This window comes from Sminthopsis crassicaudata, chromosome 3 (assembly GCF_048593235.1).
Source record: "Sminthopsis crassicaudata isolate SCR6 chromosome 3, ASM4859323v1, whole genome shotgun sequence".
In the NCBI taxonomy this organism is placed as follows: domain Eukaryota; kingdom Metazoa; phylum Chordata; class Mammalia; order Dasyuromorphia; family Dasyuridae; genus Sminthopsis; species Sminthopsis crassicaudata.
Window position 1 is genome coordinate 439,355,261 of NC_133619.1, and position 22,591 is coordinate 439,377,851.

The 22,591-nt window shown below is 33.3% G+C and overlaps 1 protein-coding gene across 4 annotated transcripts in view; it reads right to left on the bottom strand.

Annotated features, from left to right (window-relative positions):
* MAP3K20 (mitogen-activated protein kinase kinase kinase 20) overlaps positions 1-22,591 on the bottom strand; it is a 212,851-nt gene that overhangs the window by 68,421 nt on the left and 121,839 nt on the right. For all 4 annotated transcript variants that reach the window (XM_074303094.1, XM_074303095.1, XM_074303096.1 and 1 more), the window contains exons 8-10: positions 20,547-20,633; positions 12,900-12,974; positions 6,628-6,734 (exon numbers count right to left, since the gene is read on the bottom strand). In XM_074303094.1, coding sequence (XP_074159195.1) covers positions 6,628-6,734; positions 12,900-12,974; positions 20,547-20,633 — 269 coding nt within the window. The remainder of the gene's footprint in view (positions 1-6,627; positions 6,735-12,899; positions 12,975-20,546; positions 20,634-22,591) is intronic.

A 22,591-nucleotide genomic window follows, 5' to 3' on the forward strand; every position in this document is an offset into this window, starting at 1 on the left:
AAAGTGCCTTGTTAAAATAAGTGAGGTAATTAATGGTAAAAAGCAGCTGCTTGTGCCACCCTCAAGTACTTGTTCTTTGTGAATCAATCATTTAGGGGAAAAAAGGGTCTATTTTCCTTTGTTCACCAACACACAGGGATAACATTTTCAAAGCACCTTTATCACAAAAATCATATCACTAAATACTTAGTTAGAAACAGCTTTGCTTTAGCAGAAAGATGTGGGTTCAAGTCTGGCTCTATGACTATAAAGAAGTCACTTCATTTCTCAATGCTCCAGACAATGCTGTAAGTCTATATCAAAGTTAAAGGTGAATTGCTGTCCAACCTATAGAGGGAGCTTCCACACTGAGAGTTTTCCATACCAATTATCACAAATATGTGTTTTTTTTTTTTTTTTAATCCCTCTACCAAAGATCCAAAAGAGGAACATGGAATCATCAATTGCCTAATATAGGAAAAAAAAAAAAAATCCTAAACTTTGTCCTGGAGTTTTGCAACAAAAAATCAGATGAAACCTCCCAAAACAAACAAACAAAGCTTTATTCTCATTCTTTGGGGAAGGTTTTGGAGGGAGGGAGGGAGTGAATGTGTGTATGTGTGTGTGACTTGCCCAGGGTCACGCAGCCAAAGAAGTGTTAAGTGTCTGAGGGCAGAGTTGAACTCGGATTCTCCTGAATTCAAGGCTGGTGCTCTATCCACTGCGCCACCTAGCTGCCCCAGCATTATCTTCTTTTGCCAATTAGGCTCCTCTCACCAATGTATTTTTTTTTTTTTAAATCAAAATGAATATACAATGAATAATCCTGAAAAAAATCAGTCAGCATTTAAATAAGTTATAGGCTGTAATACAAACAGAAACAAATAGGCTGAAAGTATGAACATCTCTCATCTTTAATTTGTTTTAGTCTGTTTCCCTGTGCCTCTCAAGAGTGTCTGATGGCATATGCCATGAGGATTGTAATACCTATGCTGGTAGGACAAATTAAGAACAGTGGTCCCCCTTGCTTTGTTGATACCTTCCCTAGCTCAACCCCACCACCACTTAAATGTAGTTTTTAGGTGTTTTAATCTATGCAAATTATGGTTTTCTCTTAAGCCAAATCCATCTAAGGTAAAGTCCTACTAACAGCAGTTTTTTTCATGTCAAAATCATGCACTGTACTATAATTATCTTTTTCATTAGACAGAAACTTCTTTTAAAATAAAGGTCAGTTTGCAAAAGCAAAAAAAAAAAAAAAAACTCAACCACATCATGTATTTTTATAAAGTTGTGTGTATAAATCATCAGTGTCGTCAGCAGGAAAGCTTTATTGTCAAATAAGCACACACATTCACAAATACAAGAATTTAAAAAGAGTTGGACATTGCTGATATTTGTTTCTCCTAATTAATCCTCAAGCCATCACATTGTGTAATTCAAGAACAACTGTAATCTGCCACAACGTTCGACATTCTAAATATGATTTTTGCATATACAGAAAAAAAATCTAAAGATTAATGACTCATCTTTAATCTTGGAGTTTTGTTCTCACAATATTGTAACAATCAGAGGAGAACACTAACAAACAATAAATTGCAAGAGGCATAGAAAAAATACATGCATTAAATCTGATTTCTCTTACACACACACACACACACACACACACACACACACACACACACACACACACACCCACCATATACCTCTAATTACCACAGGCTTTTGGCCTTTTGGCAATTGTAGGAAACTAAGACTTTTAATGAAAATGGAAAATGTAACCCAGGACATCTGGTTCTTTAATACCTGTAGTCATGAACTCAATCATTGCTAATTTACCAGTAAATGATGAAGCATGATGAAAATATTATGGCTTAATTAATTATAACCATAGAATAAATGAAGAAAGGAATGTTCAAACTTGGTTTTGTTTTTTTTTGTTTTTTGTTTTTTTGGTTTTTTTTTTTAATAAAATACTAGAAAGAAGACAGGACAAAGGAAAGAAAACTAAGAGCTGATAAAATTAGAAGTCAGCTTAAAAGCATAATAAAATGGGCAAAAAATAGGGCCAACATCTACTCCATTTCAAGTGCAATCAGCATTACTAGTAAAGCTTATCCAAGAGAAAGAAAAGTAGACAAAAGAATCCTGCTACTGATGAAGTCAGTATTATCATGTAGGGCAGAGATCTTGAAATTAGGGCAGAAAACTTCAGGAGAAAGATGACTTCTCTGACATACTTACTTTCTCAGGAGAGACACTAGTTCTAAAAAGCCTGGAGGTGGAAGGCTAGACAAAGTAGTATTCCAATAGAAAATATCACATTGTTTGAAAATCCATTATATGACATCTCCAGTGAAAAATGTCCCCTTAACTTATGGAGCAAGTTGCAATCTAACGTGTTTTTGAGAATATTTCACTAAATTGAAAGCAGAACTAGGAAGAAGAAACACAGAAGTAGGGATGAACAATATGAAAGTGGCTTTGGTAATGTCAGCATTGTCAGTATTACAATACAATGTTCATATTGCTTAGTTTCCCCAAATAAGAATCATTTCAGATGGAATTAGAAATCATTTACAGACCTACCCTAAACTTGGTAGCCATAAATAAGACCAGGAAAATAAGGTAACTCCAAAGAATGACAACAGAAAAAAAAAAGTCTAATAAGAAAGAAAAAGTTTCTGTCCCTATTAGATTATCATTACTTGATTGGTCTTATCTGTGAGTTCAGCTTTTGCATCAGAAATAGAAATGGATTTTCGGGTCATCTATCCACAGTTTTTAAAAGTGAAAACAGATTTAATAAATTCAGCCCTATGTGAGTGTTCCCCTTGTTCTTTGTACCTAATAAATTGCTGGAGGTGGGGAAGGAAAAACAAACCAACAAACAAAAACTACCACTGCATCGTGCAGAGCTATCTATTCAATACCTCCAACTTCATTTATTTTAAGAAGAGTCTAGAGAGCTGCATGAATGCTGAATTAAATTAATGGACATCTATAACCATTTGATAAATAGAATCAAGGATGAACAGGAGATATCCTCCATGCTAGAAAAGATCTCAATGTTAGTTTCTATCTTTGAAGTAAGATCACATACAATTCATGTTTCATTATTTAATTAACAATTCTAATTGACATTTTGGATTATTTTGTAATTGTTTCCCTCAATGACATTTTGAATTTTTCATAGCCTATGCCTGTGAAGTAGGTTACCTTGCACAGAACCTCCCTCACTTAAATCCAATTCACTTGCATGTCATGGCATCATCTCCCTGATGTCATAGTCCTCTTTGAGAATGAACGATTAATGAAGGACAACAATTATGGCTCAACATATCTATGAAAAGTTTTAAACATTTAATTTTCTTTCTATAACCTAGAACATTAGTGGAAAGAATCTTATTTCAAGAAGAATTGGTAGATGTGTTCAAATAATATATTTAGCTTATTCTTGAAAATAATACTTCATTTCATGTATACTATGAAACTTTGTTAGGTATATACAACTGTCAAAATTTTATGATTTCTGAAGCATTTGCTAGAATTTGTTCTTGGCTAAAATTTTGGCATGTATACACATGGGAAAAAATTGAAATGTGGTAAATAATGGATATTTCATCTTAATCTTTTTGGAAGATTAAGATGTTAATGTAACTGGAGGTTTAAGCTTTCATTGATGGAGGAAACAATTACTCAAAGTTCTACAAGTACTTGCAGGGTAGAGTTGAAGAAAATCTGGAATTGAATATATCTTCTCTCACATCTAGAAACCAGAAACCAGAATGTTACCCATCTCAACCTCTGTCCCTCAGGTACACTTCTATTTTATAAGGTAAACCTTATGCAAATGTCAGGTTTGAGTGCTAGATTATATTAAGACTTGAATGACCTAGTTAAAGTTTTAGCCTGATTCATCAGAATGAATTTAGGGAGTACAATCATATTCCCAGCTTTCTATATAACTTCAACTAATTTTCTATTAAACTAAATGTACAGCTTAATAAAATACCATTAAACTGCTATGTATTTTTCACATAAGTTTTTCCTTTTTTAAAATTATTTTTATTTTCAAAATACATACAAAGATAGTTTTCAACATTTGCCCTTGCAAAGTCCTGTGTTTCAAATTTTTCTCTCTCCCTTCCCCCAACTCTCCTCCTCTAGATAACAAGCAATCCAATATCACATAAGTTTTTATAACAAAAAGGATTGGCAAACTATAGAAATGGTGCCACTGAGTGGTATATTTGGCAACTGTTAGTAGCACATCATTTTTCATTATATTAGTTTCTCTTTTTTTATCTCTCTTTTGAATTTTTCTCTCTTTAAAAATTCAAAACAAAAGAAAACAAAAACCTCAACTTGTGTTTTTCTACTTAGTATAGCATAGCACTAAAAATACGGGGTTAGGAGTTACCAGACCTGAGCTTTGGTTGTAGCTCTATTCTAAGTCTCAGTTTTCTCATCTGTAAAATGGAGATAATTTCTACTCCTACCTCATGTAGTTATAGTCGGATACAAATGAGATAATGAATATGAAACATACTGAATTATGTATGTAGATTATGTATGTAAATATTATTATCTTACTTTTAGTGAGACAATTCTTGCCTTTTCCCCATTGTCATTAAAGGCTAAAAGAAATTGTAGACCCCTAGTTTAGAAAGTCTTTTTTGAAACTTTGGCCTCCTATTTTTCATCTTAGTCCTAGTCATCTATAAGATGATGAAAAGACTCCCTATCTATCTTATATGGTACTTTTTAATTTAAAATTGAACAATATACAATCATGTCCACTGCAAAAAAAAAAAAATCACAGTAGCATATTTTCCAGTGTCAGTGGAACTTCTCCCTGCTCCTCCTCTCCCATTAAAAAAAAAAAAAAAAGAAAAAAGAAAAAAAAAGTGAATTGTTTGTGCTTCATCCTCTAGCAGACAAGTGACAAGATTTAAGTAAGTTATTGACTAGAGAATTATTTTAATAATTAAGAAAATTGTACAATAAATTGTACTCACTTAGGAAGATAAGATTTGTAAATTTATCCTAAGGAGGAACAAAACAATGCAATTTTCAGATAAAAGAAGGAATTTCAAATATTATTCCTAGATTGAAAACTTTTGGCACCAACAACTAAATTTCAGTTATATAATGAGATTTTAGGGTGTGATATGATTAACTAAGTGGCTGACACATGATAACATTTAGATAGTGGAAGGGTCTTCAATCATAACAAGTTCATTATGCTAAATCAATTAATCATCTTCATTACTATATTCATTTCCCATCATTACTATAGAGTACTAAAGTCCTAACTACAAACTCTAAATTTGTTAGACCTCAAGGAGAAATCCTAGAATTTGGCAATGTTTTATATTCTTCTTTTCAATTGATTTAGTAAAGAATGAAACGTTTTTATTTTTCATTCCTGTTTCCTTCAGCCTTGGAGAAGACCCATTTGGATATCTAAATTAATTCATTTGTCCTAAATTCTCTCATGCTAGTAAGGCGTTTGCTAAAAATAATGAAAAGGAATGAGTTCAGTGTAAAAAGCCACAAAAAAACACAAAATTCCAGGAAAATGCCTAATTACAGGAACAGCAGTAGGTAGGTAGCTCAGTTTCTAAATGCTTGTAATTTTAATATGTTATCAGCAGATGGCGCAAAGTGTCTCCTTAGTGATTAGTAGTAGGGAGCTGGGGTGAAGTTACTTAGAATCTCTGCTGAGTCAGTTGGAGAATCATGTCAGCTCTAAAACATTCTATTTATACTCAAGCATCATGTGACCTGGCTCAAATTCTTTATCCTGTGCTCACTTTTTCCACTCACACGATGTAATTCTGTCATTATTGAGTCTGTTTTTACCAAATTCATAGAGTTTGGTAACTTTGTAAATGTTTAAATGTTATTTCAAAAAAAGAATATTCCTGGTCCCTTCTCTTTTTTATTATTTACATATATACTGGTTTGCTAGTTTCAAGACTTGGAAATAATTTTATAGCTGTGTTCTAACTGGATGAAAGCCAAAGCTTCCTAATATAGAGTGTACACAGAGAAATGTCTGGTAACAATCTTCTGTTGCAGAAGATCTGATTTCAGTATTCTTTTCCAAACACTACAAAGTAACAAGTTCCACAGAACACTCTTTGGGAAACACATATTATTTTCTGTCTACCTATAAAACAGGAGAGCATATTAGCCAGGTTGTCAAAGTTTCACAGAACTATTCACATTTCTAGAATGTACTTAAGATTGGAAAAGGGGAGCTTCAGCCTGTTTCTTGGCCTATACTCAGCCCTGACACTGCCCCATGCTCTTTAAATAGTTCCTATCTTCTGAGAGGCAGCATGTGGAGTGGATAAAAAGCTGGTCTTGGAGCCAGAAAAACGAGGTTCCACTCTGGCCTCTGACACATATTGGCTGTGTGACCCTCAACAAATCACAACTTCTCAGTGCCCCAGAAACTCACCAAGACTAAACATTGCAAAGAAAGACTTAATTTGCAGAGGCAGAGGAATTTATTTTCATCCAAGAATCCTCTATACCAATTAAATCATCGGCCCAGGCTTTATCCCTATATTTTAAAAAAGAATTTTAATCCAGGCTGGTGTAGTTTAGAGACTGATTTCTAAAACAGATACTTACCTCCATTCTGCCTTATTATGCAGAAATGAGTTACACTGGTCAGGAAGGTTAGTGTCATTTGACATAGACTCCAGAATTGAAATGATTTGCTTGAATGATGGACGTTTCTGAAAAAGACAAGATAAGTACTTATTTCACTGGGATCAAAGGAAGGTTTAGAGTTAATGGAGACATAAATATAACAATAAGTTCCATTTAAGGAGAAAAATTATATCCTTCCCACATAGAGACAAAAAAATCATAGACTTGGAATTTAGATCCTTTAAGACCTTTCAATCCAACCCATCTAATTTTAGGGAAGATGAAAATGAAACTGAGAAAGGTTAAGTGACTTGCCCCAATGTATAGCAGCAATAAGTCTCAGAGCTGGGATTTGAATCCAGGTTCTTTGATGGATTTGAGTTCATTCCTTTTTGCTTTGTTTTAAAATAATGTATACTAAAAAAAAATCAGATAGTCAATTCAGAGACATGTCTAAGAGATAATTTTGAAACAACCAGCCTGATATTTTCTTCTGGAAAAGAACCTCAAATGGTTCTAAGAAAATGACTTCCTAAACTAACAAGTATATGGGGAATGTTTATAAAAAATTGATAAAAATTTTAAATAACTCTTATTAAGAACATTGATAATAAAGATGCAGCCTTTAATGGCGAGAAAAACTCAACATACTTGAATTCACTCAAGGCAAAATTTAAGACCAGTTAAGTCAATAAGTATTTATTAAGCTCTTATTTTGTGCCAGGGACTGTGCTAAGCTCTGGAGCTACAAAGAAAGGCAAAAACTGCATGTTTTTAAGGAACTTGTAATCTAAAGAGGGGGAAAGCCCACAAACAACTACATACAAATAAAACACATTCAGAATAATCTGGAAACAATCTCAGAGGGAAAATACCAGCATTAAGGGACATGGGGAAAAGTTTCTTTAGAAAGGTAGATAAACCAAGTAAACTAATGCTTACTTTGGACAAGACATTGTGCTAGGCACTGGGGAAATAAACAGATATAAAACAATCATGGTCTCAAGAAGCTTATATCTTATTGGGTGGAAGGAGGTCATGTAATAAGAAAGTAAATATCAAGCAGTTTTTATAATAGAGCATTAACCAGTGGGGATGTTCATGAAAGACTTCACAGGGGAAGTGGTACTTCAACTTTGTCTTGAAGGAAGAAAATGATTCAGATAAATAGATTTGGGGAGGGATGTGTGTGTGATGATTTATTTCAGGTAGTGGAGGATGACTAGGCAATGTCAGATTTGGAAAATAGTCAAAGAAATTTAGGTGAGCCACAGAATAGAATTTAGAAAGGAAAATTACATGAAATAAAGTTAGAAAGCCTGCCTGGGATTTTACTACTGGAGGGCTTCAATCCATTAATCTGAAGCCTTTGAATTTAAGAGGAAGCCATTGCAAGTTTTGTGACATTTGTGTCTGACCTATGCTTTAGGAAGCATGAATTGGTGAGGAAGAGTCCCTAGAAAGGAGAGGAGCAATTAGGAAGACCAAAAATAATCTTATAGTAGCCTTACTAACAGAGAGAAGACAAACTTTTAGGCTAATTAATTTCTTATTTGCTAATCTATTAGTGCACAGGAACAAATACAAGTTGCTTTTTCCTTTGTTTATTCTTTCTGAATTAGGAAACATCCAGGGACCAATGTGGAATGTTATTTTCAGGCGAGAAAAGAAAAAAAAAAGATATCCATGCTCAAGTAGACTTGTGGAGGCAACAATGAATACTCTTAAAATGACAACTTGGTCTTCCTATTAGTTTTTATATTTTACTTACTTGAGTACATTAAATATCATTAATCTGAATAATCTTTTTGCTGAGACAAGCTGCAATCCTGTAACCTAGTCAAGAATCTGTATAAGTCGATGTAGTTGGAAAATAAAAATCTCCAGCTAATAGCTAATATTCTAGTGAAGAATTTTTCACTTTTGAGCTAAGCTGGTGCTCAGTGAGACAAGAAATAAGTCCTTCCTAGTTTGGCTAGTTTTTTAATTATTTGTGTTTTTTAATTAACAATTTTTATTTTCTCAATAATTATTTGTTCATGCTTGTTATGTGCCAAATGCTGTTAGGCATTTAGAAAATATCTAGGAAAAAAATGGCATAGTGCCTGTCTTCAAGGAGTTTACAGTCTCACCTGAAAATATAAAAATATAAACAAAATAAATATAAGATAATTGGAAGGCAATGACACTAAGCCATAGCAGTACTCAGAAAGGGCATTCCAGGAGAGTTAATCTGTATGCTCTTTTTTTATGCTCTTTTTAAGAGGCAGTTATGAAGAGCCCTGGGTCATCCTTGCTCCTTCATAACACACTAGAGGACTTTAATGAGGAATGTTTTAGTTAATATGGAGTGTGCGGGGGAGTGGAGATAGAGGTTTAGGGGCAGAGTAGGCGAAGGAATTCCTAAGTCACCCAAACAAAAAACAAAACACTACCTTCAAAATCATACTAAGTTCACAACTTTGCTCCACATTATAGCTTCTTTTATGGTTGGGAGACAATAAGAATGGTACTGTTCAGTGAAAATGGAAAATGCAGCAGTTAAATTTGTTTCTTTAGAGAGCAACGACTACACTACTCCATTTGACAGACTCTAGCCAAGGTTGAGACAAAAGGTTAAAACAAAAATGGAGAGAGATAATAAAAGGATGATGCACATTCTCTCTCCATCACGCCTCATAATTATACCATTTCTGAACAAATTACAGTTGCAGCAATTAAAACATGCATTTTAATTTGGGAGCACAAAAACAAGTAAGAACAGTGTTGAGGTGCCTCTCTTTCTCTTGGGAACTGAATGCTTCCTATGTTATGAAGATGGGCAATTTCTTAGCTTCCCACTGAAATAAGAAACCAAACTAAGACAAACATTCAGAGTCCAGACATCATCCTACTCTTTCAAATGAGTTATTTTGACAAGAGTTGGCAGTAGTCAATGGGTACAGCTCAATGAAAAGTGTACAGGCCAGAGACTGAGAGCACATGGAAAACAATGAAAGAATTGCTTAACTAAGCCCAGAGAGTAGATACACTATTTTCCTTCCTTCATTTTTAGCATTGTCTTAATTTTTCCCCACTGTTTATCAAGTGTAATGTAGTATTTGTGAGGCTATATAATCACTTGTAAAAAATAATTAAAAATATCACAGTGAATTTTGATTTTAGATAGAAAAACAGTCAGCAGGAGCCCATGAAATCTGAGATAAAAAGCAATTTATTTTTAACTAACATGATGAATTGTGTCATTTTGCTTTGGTTTTTATTTTTTACCCTCAAATTCCTAAATTCACTATGGGAAAGTTAGAATTTGCTCAAAAGGTTATACCTCAGGACCAATGATCACTACAATAGCTAATGCACTTTAGATATTATGGAAAAGCTCTTCTGTAAAGATTTAAGTATTTGAATTTTTTAAAATGTCTTTGCTTATGGTTTCTTATCTATTTTCAAATTCATGTTTCTAGCTGGCTTTGAACTGGATGGCTCAAAATGTTATTATTTTAATTGACATACTCCTACAATAACTTGTCACCTACTTAAAACCTTCTTATCAATCAATACGCATTTATGAAGCACATACTTTGGTAGATATTGTAATATTCCATTAGGATTCCATTCCATAGCTCTAAACATAGTTATGCATAAAATATATACAAGATAATTTTGAGGGAAAAGGCACTAGTAATTGCTTAGCAATAGAAAACTTATTGAAACATGGGCTCTATATTTTACTCTAATAGGCACAAATAAGCAATGAGTTTCCTATTTAAATTACTTATTAGCACAATGATGTCAAATAAACAGAAATGGGCACCACTAAACTGTACATAATGATTCTGGTCCCTGGTGTGGACTATATATTGGCATAGAAACCCACAAATATTCATATATTTCTTTTCTTTTTATTAATACATCAACACACTAAAATGAGATTGAAATTATATTACAAAGGGTTGGGCTATATTCGGTAGTATTGTGGGCTACAGATGGGCTTCTGGAAAAGTATTTAACATTTCTACATTAGCAAACATGGGAAAATGGAATTACATGTAGATTACTGTCCATTGATTACTCAATTCCAGCTTCAGAATGAAGCAGTAAATATACAAGTCTGTATTTTAGGGAATCTGATGTGTGTGACTACATAATCAATAATTACTGAGTACCAACTGTATCCCTGGGGAATACAAAATATAACATTCACTGCTAGCAATTGTTTAGCAGTAAAGTAGGCATACATATAAAGATAAATAGAATTACAACCTAAAACATAGTATGGAGAGATAAGAGAGAAAAAGAGAGAGAAAAAATATGGGAAGGAAAGAGGGAGGCAAAGTAAGAGAGGGGACAGGGAGTTAGAAATAGAGTGAGAGAGGGAGAGAGACAAAGAGAGAGAGAGAAGGAGAGAGGGTTTGGTGAGAGACAAAGAGATAGTGGCAAGAAAATTCAAGACAAGTTTAAAACAGTGAGTAGACTGGCTAGAACAAATTTATGTAGGAAAAGTAGTGGGTTGGGTTCGGACAGGGTAATTGTTACAAAGGTATTTAAGTTAAATGCTACCCTGCCTCCTCTTTTTTTTTTTTTTTTTTTTTTTTTTTTAAATCAGAATAAAGTTTCAGAGAAGTAGGAAAAAAACAAAAAACCTCTGAAAAAATTTCTCATAATGGGTAGAAAATGAAAAATGATCCTTTGGTCCTTATTACTCAGATCACTATAATCAGATATTCTCAGTTGTAACTGCATGATTATAAATAAGTACTATACACATATATATCCTTAAAATTCAAATCCTCATTTGAGGGATGATTTATTTTGATATAAAACACATGACCTAGATTAATCTTAGAAATTACCTTTTACTGTTAAAGTAGAATACAACTGTGCTGCTCATTTTTTGTTGTTGTTGCCAAAATGGACATTTTTGCTCTCAATTTTGGACATTTTCTCTGGCTGTCCCTTATGTCTGGAATGATTTCCTTCTTCATCTCTGTCTTCCCAGGCTTTCTTCAAATCTCAAATAAAATCCTGCTATCTATAGAAAGTATTCCTCCCAATCTCTTTAATTCTAGTCCTTCCCTCTAATGATTACTTCCAATTTATTCTGTATATAGCTTGTTTGTTTATATGTCATTTCCCCCATTAGACTTTGAGCTCTTTTACTTTTCTTTCTATCTCCAGCCCTAAACACAATGACTGATTCACAGTACTTAACAAATGTTTATTAATTGAGTGACCACAGTCTTTGAGAACAGGGAAGACTTAAGAACATCTAATTTTTGCTTTTGGGTCCTCAGTACTTGGAACAATGCCTTTTACATAATAGGTGCTTAAGAAATTCTGATTGCTTGATTGATCAGAATTCTTCAAATTAAATTCTAGCATGTTTTCAAACCACTGAGTCTGAACATGGAATAAAAACCACAATCAGGTCTATTCCCACATGGTTTCAATGATTCTGAGATGACATACAGTTGAATGAAACAACATTACAGGGTGCAGTGAGTTTCATAGGAACAATATCTAAATGTTACAAATGTAATGGCATTTGAATAGACTTGTGGGGGGGGGGGAGGTTGGAGGATTGGAAGGATCTGGCTACAATGTATTGAAGATATTATTGTTAAACATTCGTCTGGGCAATATTGAATGGAATATGCTTCTTTTAAAGATCTATATTAGTATGATCCTTGGCTGTTAGAGCATCCACTAAAACTAATGACCAGTATCTTCATCAGTAGAGGAGCTCAAGGTTATTGTTTTAACATTCCAACTCTCTGTTTAAAATGCCAATCCTTTATTTAAAATGTTTCAGTAGGCTACTGATTTTGGCATTTAACTATTTAAATTCATGTACATATCCTTGTCATTGATAATGAAGTTACAAAGAAAAAAAAACAACTTTAATTTCTCATTTGAAATATGTAAGGTAATAAAACCAGTTTGCAGTCCCAGTTCTTATATTTATGATTTTCAATTTCTTCAACAAGATAACGTCAGAAATACTATAAGTTTCAGTTGACTAGCAGTCAAGTGTTTTGACATAAGAGTTAAGAAAGAGAGAACCATGGTTCCTAAAGTGCAAAATGCAATGTATTTGAATGAACAAATAATGTGACTACTATGGAGCTTAGATTCCAACAGAAGCAACATTTTAGCTATGCCAGCACAGTGAAGAGCTAGGGATACTATTTGTATTATCAATTGTAAAATCTAAACTGAAAAGCATTTAAATCATTAACATTTCAACATACCTTTGAATCAGCTTCCCAACACTGATGCAGCAATTCAGCAAAACTTCTGGGGCAACTGCTGGGAATGGTTAATCTCTGCATCAGAAACAGGATTTACTTGTCAATTAAGAACAAAAAATGACTGATTTAACTAATGCTATTAAAAAAGTGAACAGTAGCTTCAATAAGATTTGCAATGTAAAGCGACCATTAATGTAAGCCAGAAAAAGATTCATAACAGTTGTACTATATGTGTGTGTGTGTGTGTGTGTGTGTGTGTGTGTAAATCTCTCTTCCCCAGTTAAGTCACAGGAGGGCACCAGGTAAAATCTAGCAAATAGAAGTCAACATAGAACAAGTCTAAAAGGAATTATGACAGGTCTGAAAGAATCCAGAAGTGTGGGCAAGTTGAACTTGCATCAACAATGAAAATAAAATCCACAGTTCTATCACTGCATTTCTTCAGGTTGTGGATGAGTTTCAAATCATAAGGAAACAAGCCAGACAGCAAGGAAACCAGTTTAGCTTTTGGCAATAAGAATATGATTTTTGGGGGGGTAGGGGAGGAGAGGAATAGGGATAATCTTTAACCTGGGAGATCACAGAGAAAAAATTAAAGAACTACACTTTCTCTCCCTTTTCCCCCATCCTCTCTTCCCCTCCCATCACCCAACAGTATGTGTAGACACACTAAAGAATTGGCTGAGAAAACAAGGACAGGAGAAACCTATTACAACCTTATTCACTATTCACTATGGTTTGTGGCATACCCTGGGTCGAAACATGTCTCCCCAAACACAGCAATTGTGTACAATGAAAGTCTGATATAATACAGTTAGCCTATGTCAAGAACATCAGTTCTCTCTCAGAGTTATGAAGGGGCTGTGTGTTTTTAAAAAGGCATTTTCCAAATCTAGATTTTAAACAATGGACTCAGTCAGACTTGGGAGGGATTGCAAATATGGGGGAAGAGGAGTTGCCTTCTTTAAAAATCAGCAATAGATTAATGATCTCTATGTATGTATCTTTTAAAAGCTGCAACAATAAAATGAAAGAAATTTCTGCTGTCAGAGGGGATGACAAATACTTATATGTATTCTAATGTTGACACTTTGCAAGCATGGTGGGATGAGATGCATTAAATACAAAAAAAATAAAGTAATATAATACATACAATACAATAATATAATAAAAAACCATAATGTTACATATAGAAAATTCTAAACAAATAGATTATTAAAATACAAGGCATTTTTAAAAACTTTTCCTTTTTACAGATTTTATTTATTTACAGAGGGAGAAAAACCCTATAAAATAAATCATATATATTGTCTAATTTTAAGTATGAAACCAAATGTATCTTTTAATTCTCTCAAGTAGAAATGTTAAGTTTAAAACATTATTTTAAAAATTATCTTGGAATGGCAAGTGCATGTGCCTTTTATTTTTCCAGTATTTGAAAAGTTGGATACTAGAACATATTAGTTCCATTATTTCTTAACTATAATAACTTTTCAGCTGGTTATGTGAAAAGCAACATATAAAATGTAACTTATTTGTCTTTAGAAAACTTATATTTGGAAAGAACGGATAAATCTAGAACCTGATATTTCATATTTTATTTAGTTTAGTAGTTTGAAATTGCTTTAAATTTAAGAATTTATATTATGATTATGCTTTCTATAGATTTCCACAATAAAAAAAAACATTCAGAAATAATAGCCTTTTAGTACCATGATTACAAGACTAATAAAAACTTTAATAGAGATGGAGCCAAGATGGTGGAGAAAAAACAGCTTCTTAGTTGAGCTCTCCCTAAAACCTCTCCACACACCTTTCAAAATGCCACAAAACAATTCCTGGAGTGGTAGAATACACAAAAGGAGGGGGTGAAATAGTTTTCCAGTCAAAGGCAACTTAGAAGTTCAGCAGTGCCTGGGTAAGAATGGAGCATAGGCCAGCACAGGCCAGGCCAGTATAGCCCATCTCCAGCAAACAAGGATCAGGGCTTAATTGTGGCTGAATCAGCAGTGGTAGCAGCTGCTTCTGGATTTCTCAGTCCACAGATGGTAAAGAGATCAAATAATTGATCAGAAGGAGAGTAAATGTTCTGTCTGCTGTCATGGGGGGGAGGGGTCTCTATTGCTTTGCCCATACTTGGATCTTACAATCCTGGTTGGCAATCCCCAGAGTGAGAAGAATCATTAGCATACCAGAGATTGCTACCACAATGAACAGGGACCCTCCTCACAGTTTTAGGTCAGAAAAGAATGCTTGTGGTCATTTCCAGACCAGTGAACAGACCAGAAGAGTAGTGCATACTTCTTCTTAGATCATACTAGCTGGGAAAAACTGAAAAAGGACAGGTCTCTAGGAGTATCACTTAAAATAACTGCACAAAAAACCCTATAATTTGGAATAGTGCATTCTTCACCCTGGAAGCAGAGACCTACTTTAACAGAGTTAAAAGTCAAGAAATAGGGTAGGAAAATGAGCAGATAACAGACAACACATTCTGACAGTAGAAAACTACAATGATGACAAGCAAGATCAAAATGCACACTTAGAAGAAGATAACAAAGTCAAAGCTAAAGCTCCTCTATCCAAACCTCCAAGGAAATATGAATTGGTCTCAGACCAGGGAAGGGCTCAAAAAAAAATTCTGAAAATTAAGTAAGAGAGGTAGAGGAAAAATTGGGAAGAGAAATGAGAGTATTTCAAGAAAATCTTAAAAAAAATGAGTCAACAGCTTGATAAAGGAGATGCAAAAACCCACAGACTAGGCCAAGGAAGTATAAATAGGCAATGAGAAGAAGACTTCCTTTAAAAGGAGAATTTGGTCAAATGGGGAAAGAGGCACAAAAATTCACTGAAGGAAAAAACTCCTTAAAATAGAATTGACCAAATGGAAAAAGAGATACAAAAGCTCACTGAAGAAAATGGTTCCTTAAACTTTTGAATTAAGCTAGTGACTTTATGAGAAATCAAGAAAAAAAATGAAAAAATAGAAGACAATATGAAATATCTCACTAGAAAAATAATTGACCTAGAAAATAGATCAAGAAAAATAAATCTACAATTATTGGACTACTAGAAAGCCATGATCAAAAAAAAGAAGCTAGACATTATTAAAGAAAATATTCTAGAGCCAGATGGTAAAATAGAAACTGAAAGACTCCACTGATTACCTTCTGAAAGAGGTTCCAAAGTGAAAACTCTCAGGAATATTATTGCCAAAGTGTAGAGTTCTCAGGTTAAAGAGAAGATATTGCAATTATCCAGAAAGAAACAATTCAAGTATTGTGGATCTATAGTTAGAATAACACAAGATTTAACACTTTCTACATTAAAGACTTAGAAGGCTTGGAATATGTAATATTCTGGAGGGTAAAAGAACTAGGATTACAACCAAAAATCACCTACTAAGCAAAACTGAGTACAATCTTTCAGGGGGGAAAATGAACATTAAATGGAATAAAAGACTTTCAAGCCTTCTTGGTGAAAAGACCAGAACTCAATAAATCATCTGATTTTCATATATTAGACTCAAGAGAAGCATAAAAAGGAGAAAGAGAAATCATAAGGGATTAATAAGCTTAAACTGTTTATATTTCTTCATGGGAAGATGTAATTGTACATCTTTAAAATGTTCTTGTTATTAGGGCAATTGAATATATAAGAAAAGAGGGCACAGGTGTGAGTTGAATATAAAACAATGTCTCATTTCTCAAATATGTAGAGAACTGAGTCAAATTTATAAAAATAAGTCATTCCTCAATTGATAAATGACCAAAAGATATGAACAGTTTTCAAATAAAGTAAATCAAAGCTATCTATAGCCACATGAAAGCAATGTTCAAACTCCCTATTATTGGAAAAATGCAAATTAAAAACAATTCTGAAGTACTACCTTATACCCATTAGATCGGGAAATAGGACTGAAAAGGAAAATGATAAATGTTGAAGGGAATGTGGGGAAAATTAGATATTAATGCATTATTGGTGGAATTGTGAACTGATTCAATCATTCTGTATAGCAATTTGGAACTATATCCAAAGGGATATAAAATTATACATAACTTTTGACTTAGCAATACCACTATTAGATCTATATCTCAAAGAGATTTTTAAAAAAGGAAAATGACCTATCTGTAAAAAACTATTTATAGCAGCTCATTTTTGGTGCCAAAAATTGAAATTTTAGGGGATATCCAGTAATTAATAAATGGCTGAAGAATTATGTGCTAAAAGAAATGATGAGTAGGATGCTTTCAGAGAAAAAAAAAAAAACCTTAAAAGACTTATAGAAGTTGATGCAAAGTGACTTGTATTAAAAATAAAGAATAATATTGTAAGATGATCAGTTATGAATGACTTAGCTATTCTCAGTAATACAATGATTCAAGAAAACTCTGAAAGACTTAGGATGATCACCAGAGAAAGAAATGGTGGTGTCTTAATACAGAGTGAAACATACTTTTCTAGTTTTTTTTCTTGACTTTTTTTTTTTTTTTTGCTTGCCTTCTTGATGAGGGAGTTGGTGGGGGATGAGGAAGAAAGAAAATTTGGAACTCAAAGTTTAAAAATCAAATGTTGAAAATTGTTTTTAGGTATTACTGATAAAAATAAAATACTAAATTAAAAATTTTAAAGGAAACTTTAAAGTTAATAACAAAGTAAACCATATCCAGATAGGAAGTTAAAAATATTTTTGAACATTTGTTTAGAAATGGATTTCTCCCACAATTATGTTGTGCCTTTTCCAGAATGAGTTTCTAAAGATATACCATTTAAAAATGTGCTTAAAATTTTTTTTCTGAAATATATCCCAAAGCTGTAGACTAAGTTTTATGAGAACTCTCTTAAACATGGCCGGTAATTCTGCTGTTTGGGTTAAACATACTTCAAAGTAAGCAAGAAGTTAAATGTTTATAAAGCAGGAATTGTGCTGTCATAACAATCTGAATGAGTCGTTGGTTGAATCTCATTAAAATGACTAGAATGAATTTCCAAATTTGTTACAAACTTGAACTTCTTAGTAATACCCAATCAACTTCCTGGCTGTCAGGCCTTTTAAAGAATTCATTGTTTATTCAGCAATGCTCTGGACCTCATTTCTGATATCCACCAGTCCATAGGTTTTTCTTGTGGAATCTTTTTAGGATTTCAGGGAATTCCAAAATTTTTATATATTTTAATGTAGAAAGGGGTTTTACCCCTTTTATGTGTCATAAATCCTTTAACAGTTTGGTGGAACCCATGGTTATTCTTTTCTCAAGAGGTTATTAAATGTTTATGATCATATAAAATAAGATTACAAAGGAAATGAATTATATCAAAATGCAGTTATCAAAATAATTTTTAAAAGATTTTACATCCCAGGTTAAGAAGGACTGGATGTGTCTCAATTTCAACAGGAAATAAAATCATCACATTATGCCAATAGAAAAACTTAATGTACTAGGATGATCACCTCTAGTAATCTAATGAGATCTTTATCCTTTTTTTTTGACAGATGATAATGGAAATAATTGAAAATTTGGTAAGTTTATCATACAAAAATAGAGGAAAACAAATATCTTCAAGCAGAATAAATTTCTTCCACCTTGTTATTAACAATATCTTTTCTTTGACATATATTTATTTAATTAATATAGACTATCAGATACTTTGTCTCATAATCTAAGAGGTCACATTTTTTCAGGAGTACATCACCACGTTTGTAAACAGTTCATGTATATATGAGCTAGAAATGGACTTTGAATAAGTAAAGGAATTTTCTACTTATTAAAATATTTGCATGACCAATGTATAGTTCTATTACGAAGTTTGAGGGGGAAGAATGGTTTTAAAAAATGGTGATTCCCTAATCCTAAAGCCAATTCTCCAAAGCCAGTTTTCAAATTCCTTTTCACATCCTTCACAACTACTCCATTGTCTTGACTAAGGCTTTGGATCCACAGCTGTACCTTACCATCATTCATGTGAAATATTCTTTGCTGATTTCAAGCATTCTCTTGGACTGCACATATTTGGAGAATACATTTATCCTTGGAAATAACTTTTCTCAGATTTATTGAAAGAAAAGTTAAAAAGAAGAGATTGTATTTCATTTTGAACATCAGTCATTTTCTTCACTTTCATTCATAAGGTCAGTACCAAACATTTAGTCATCTCACTAACAAATTTCCGATTGTCAAGCTTCTCACTTAGATCTCATATGCTTAATATGTCAGTTTTCTTATCTAATATTACACTAGGAAGTAACATCACTATTAATTAAAGCTGAAAAAATTCTTATTAAACAAAAATAAAGACATATTCTTAACAACAAATTTATTTTAATGTTCTTTTCATCCTTATAATCAGCAAATATGTTTCCTCCCATTTAATTAGTTAACCAGAAAACTTTAGCCATCCACAATGGCTCCCTGAAGGACAAATTTGCAAGGTTATCTTGTATTAAGTTTTTGAAGAGCTAGAAACTTGGTTACTACTAGTCAACAGTACTTTTTTGGTTTACTCTAACTTCTTTCTGTGAGGACATGGAGATAAGAATCAATCTAATGTACTTAAAGCACGTTTTTAAATGTCTAAAGCGTAGTAATCCCAAACCTTCCTCTTTTTTCTTTTCTTTTCTTTCTTTCTTTCTTTCTTTCTTTCTTTTTTTTTTTTTTTTTTTGGAGCATTTGTTAATTTGTTCCATAGTTGCCTTAGCTACTGGAACCAGTTAGAGAAGATCTGAAAATTATGAAGCTGTATGAAATAAAGCTATATTGTTCTGCAAAGACAATGGCATGCTTCCATAAGGTTATCTACGTTCCCATAATACCTTGATGTGGAATGCTTCCTCCTTATTCTGAGAATTTCCATGGCTGTATGTTTCAGTCACAATTTTAAACCTTTTCAGAATGTAGTTGCTCCCTTTGATATGAATGTGCCATGTTCTCTGATGTAGGCTCATAGGTCCAACTAACTGAAAGCCTCAATTTGTGGAAAGAAGAAAAGCGAGGCTGGGGACACAGCACAAACGGTGTTTACGCCACTGAAGTCCTTTTGAAATGGAAAGGCTCTGCGTGAAGAAGGGAACAGTATGCCACTGCCTCGCCAATTCCAGTGAGAAGCTCATCTTCAATGTCGTGGAGAACGTAGGTGGCAAAACTGTAATTTTTCCCCTTTTTTGAAACTATTTTTTCTTCTTTTATTTTGAAATTCTCATCTAAGCGACAGTTTCTTGTACTATAGTGACTCCTGCTGGGAGAGTTAAGTTGAAGTAGCTGAAGGTCTCTTACAGATAGATCAACTCCCGGCCAGTAAAAAGATGTCCTAAACGCAGGAGATGGAGTTAAACTGTTCCCCTACCTTGGACGCAATGGCTTCTTTCATCACTAAGAACAAACCCCTAGGTTTTACAATTGAGACTGAGAAACTAGTACAGTACTAGTACAATTTTTGATCTACAGCATCACGACGTGAAGCTGCAACAATTAGATGTAAAGGGTCCATTCATGAGGAATAACATCACTTTGACCCTTTGTGTTAGCTCCTACTGCTAATCTTTCCATAAGCGTGAACTTACTTTCAATTTGAAGAAGATGAAAAAGTCTTTTGCAAAACCCCAATACTGTTTTCTGATCTATGTACCTGAATGTAGAAACGTAGTCTTACCTCGTTTTTTTCCACTACAAGCCAAGCTACTTGTAATCCTTCCAAACCTTTAAAGGGGACCTCCCTTGTTAGCATCTCCCAGAGAACCTGGAACAAAAAATACATATAATTTTTATTTCTGTACTTTGTATTTTTTGGTATATTATTGAAACTTGGTATAGCATATATTTGTAACCAATTACCAGCATGTCAGATCCCATCTATAAAAACTTGAGCAAATGTGCTTAAATAAAAATAAGATTATCTCTAAACATTTTTTATTGTTCCCTCTCCTTTTCTTTATAAAGAAATTTGGATTTGGAACCTGAGACATAAAGAGTCAGAGGACTTAAATTTTATCAAACCAATGGCCCTCAGTAAGCATCCTCATCTTATTATAATGTACTAAAATTCTCATTCATTCTCTTAAATTTGATTTTGTGTTTAGTTACTTGATATTTATGAAATAATATATTCTTCCTGTCTCCACCTCATCACCCCCACTGAGACTTTGAGACATATCTTTATAAGACAATCATACAATATCTGATATATATTTAAAGGCTTAGCAATCCAATCTAAATCCAATATATGTTTTAAAGGCTTAGTAAAGGTCTCTTCAAATGTGTTTTGCTCAAAATCCATAGCTGTGCCAAAACACTCAACCCAAAATGGCAGGCGCTTGAAAGAGTATAACTTCTAGGTTTCCAATTTTGGAGTTATTGCTAACCAAGATAAATTCTCTTAGTGACTGGTCCATGTGGGATATTAATATTTTCATTTTTTTCTATGTACAACATATTTTATCAGACTAAATTTCAAAAGTCATAAGATCTTTTATTTCCATATGGATAGATCCACTGTTTATATGCCTATTGCTCTATTTCCTTAGAAATGCCTAAACCTTAAGAACATAATAAGGTCAAGAGTGCTGAAAGGAATAATCCAGTTTGGGGATGGCTCTAAAGACTAAGTAATGGAGACTGAGATATAAGCCACTTTTTTCTTTGACAGCAATAAAAAGAATTAAGGTTCCAAGAATCAGGCCCACTTTAGAGAAGGGCAAACTGAGGTTTGTTGTTGTTGTGTTGTTTTTTAAAGCAAGTAATATGGTATCAAATCTGTAGTTTTTGTATTCCATAAATATGGAATCAATCATAGAGACAAGAGAACTCAGTAGTTTTGACTTTTACTTCTCTGCTCTAAATATAAAATATACTCTTTTCCTAAATAAAAAGAACACAGATTGAATATTAGACATCACTCAGGCAAAAGCTCTTAGCAGTATCCTCTAAGTTTATGCCCAATGTTGTCTTCGCCAGTACCCAGTCTTATTCAAGCACATCTTGTTGAATGAATTCTGGCTAATACTGAAAGTAATTAGCAGAAAACCAGGGAAATTGGCAGATGCTGTTCAAGCAGGGGAAAAAAATCTACTGAAGCATATTTGGGCTTTTAATCAAGTGTGTGAGGTGCTTCTTCAGAAGAGCTACTGAATAATTCTATTTGAGTCACAGAGCTTATTAGGAAAGGTAGGAATATCCTAGAAGGGGCATTTTTATCCAATATTTTAAGGACAAGAGAAGAATGAGAAGACATATTCAAATACTTCTGTTTAGTCTAACAGTAGGCAGAAGGGATATGAGGTAGAATACAGTAAGGCAAGGGTAAAAGGGAGGAAAAAAATGAAACCCTTCAATTCATTATTCCAATTACCACTCAACTGGTGGTAAGACTCAGGAATGTAAGGGATAGTAAGAGAACATGAATGAAATGATTTAATATTCCTATAGAGAATGGGAAAAGAAATTGACCCAGAATATATTAAAAGCCTCAGACCACCAAACCTTCAGAAAAAGACAATGGCTTTTTTTTCCCCCTAGGACTTTCTTACACACAGCAAACTTCAACTGAAAACTTGGCTAATAACATTTTGAGATAAGGTGCACAATAAACAATTAGGAGATCAAAAAAATTTTAAATATTGATGTGCATACATATACAAAAGTATCCAATTGAATAATTTAAAAAATTACATATAAGTTATATTTCTCTGCTCAGTGAAC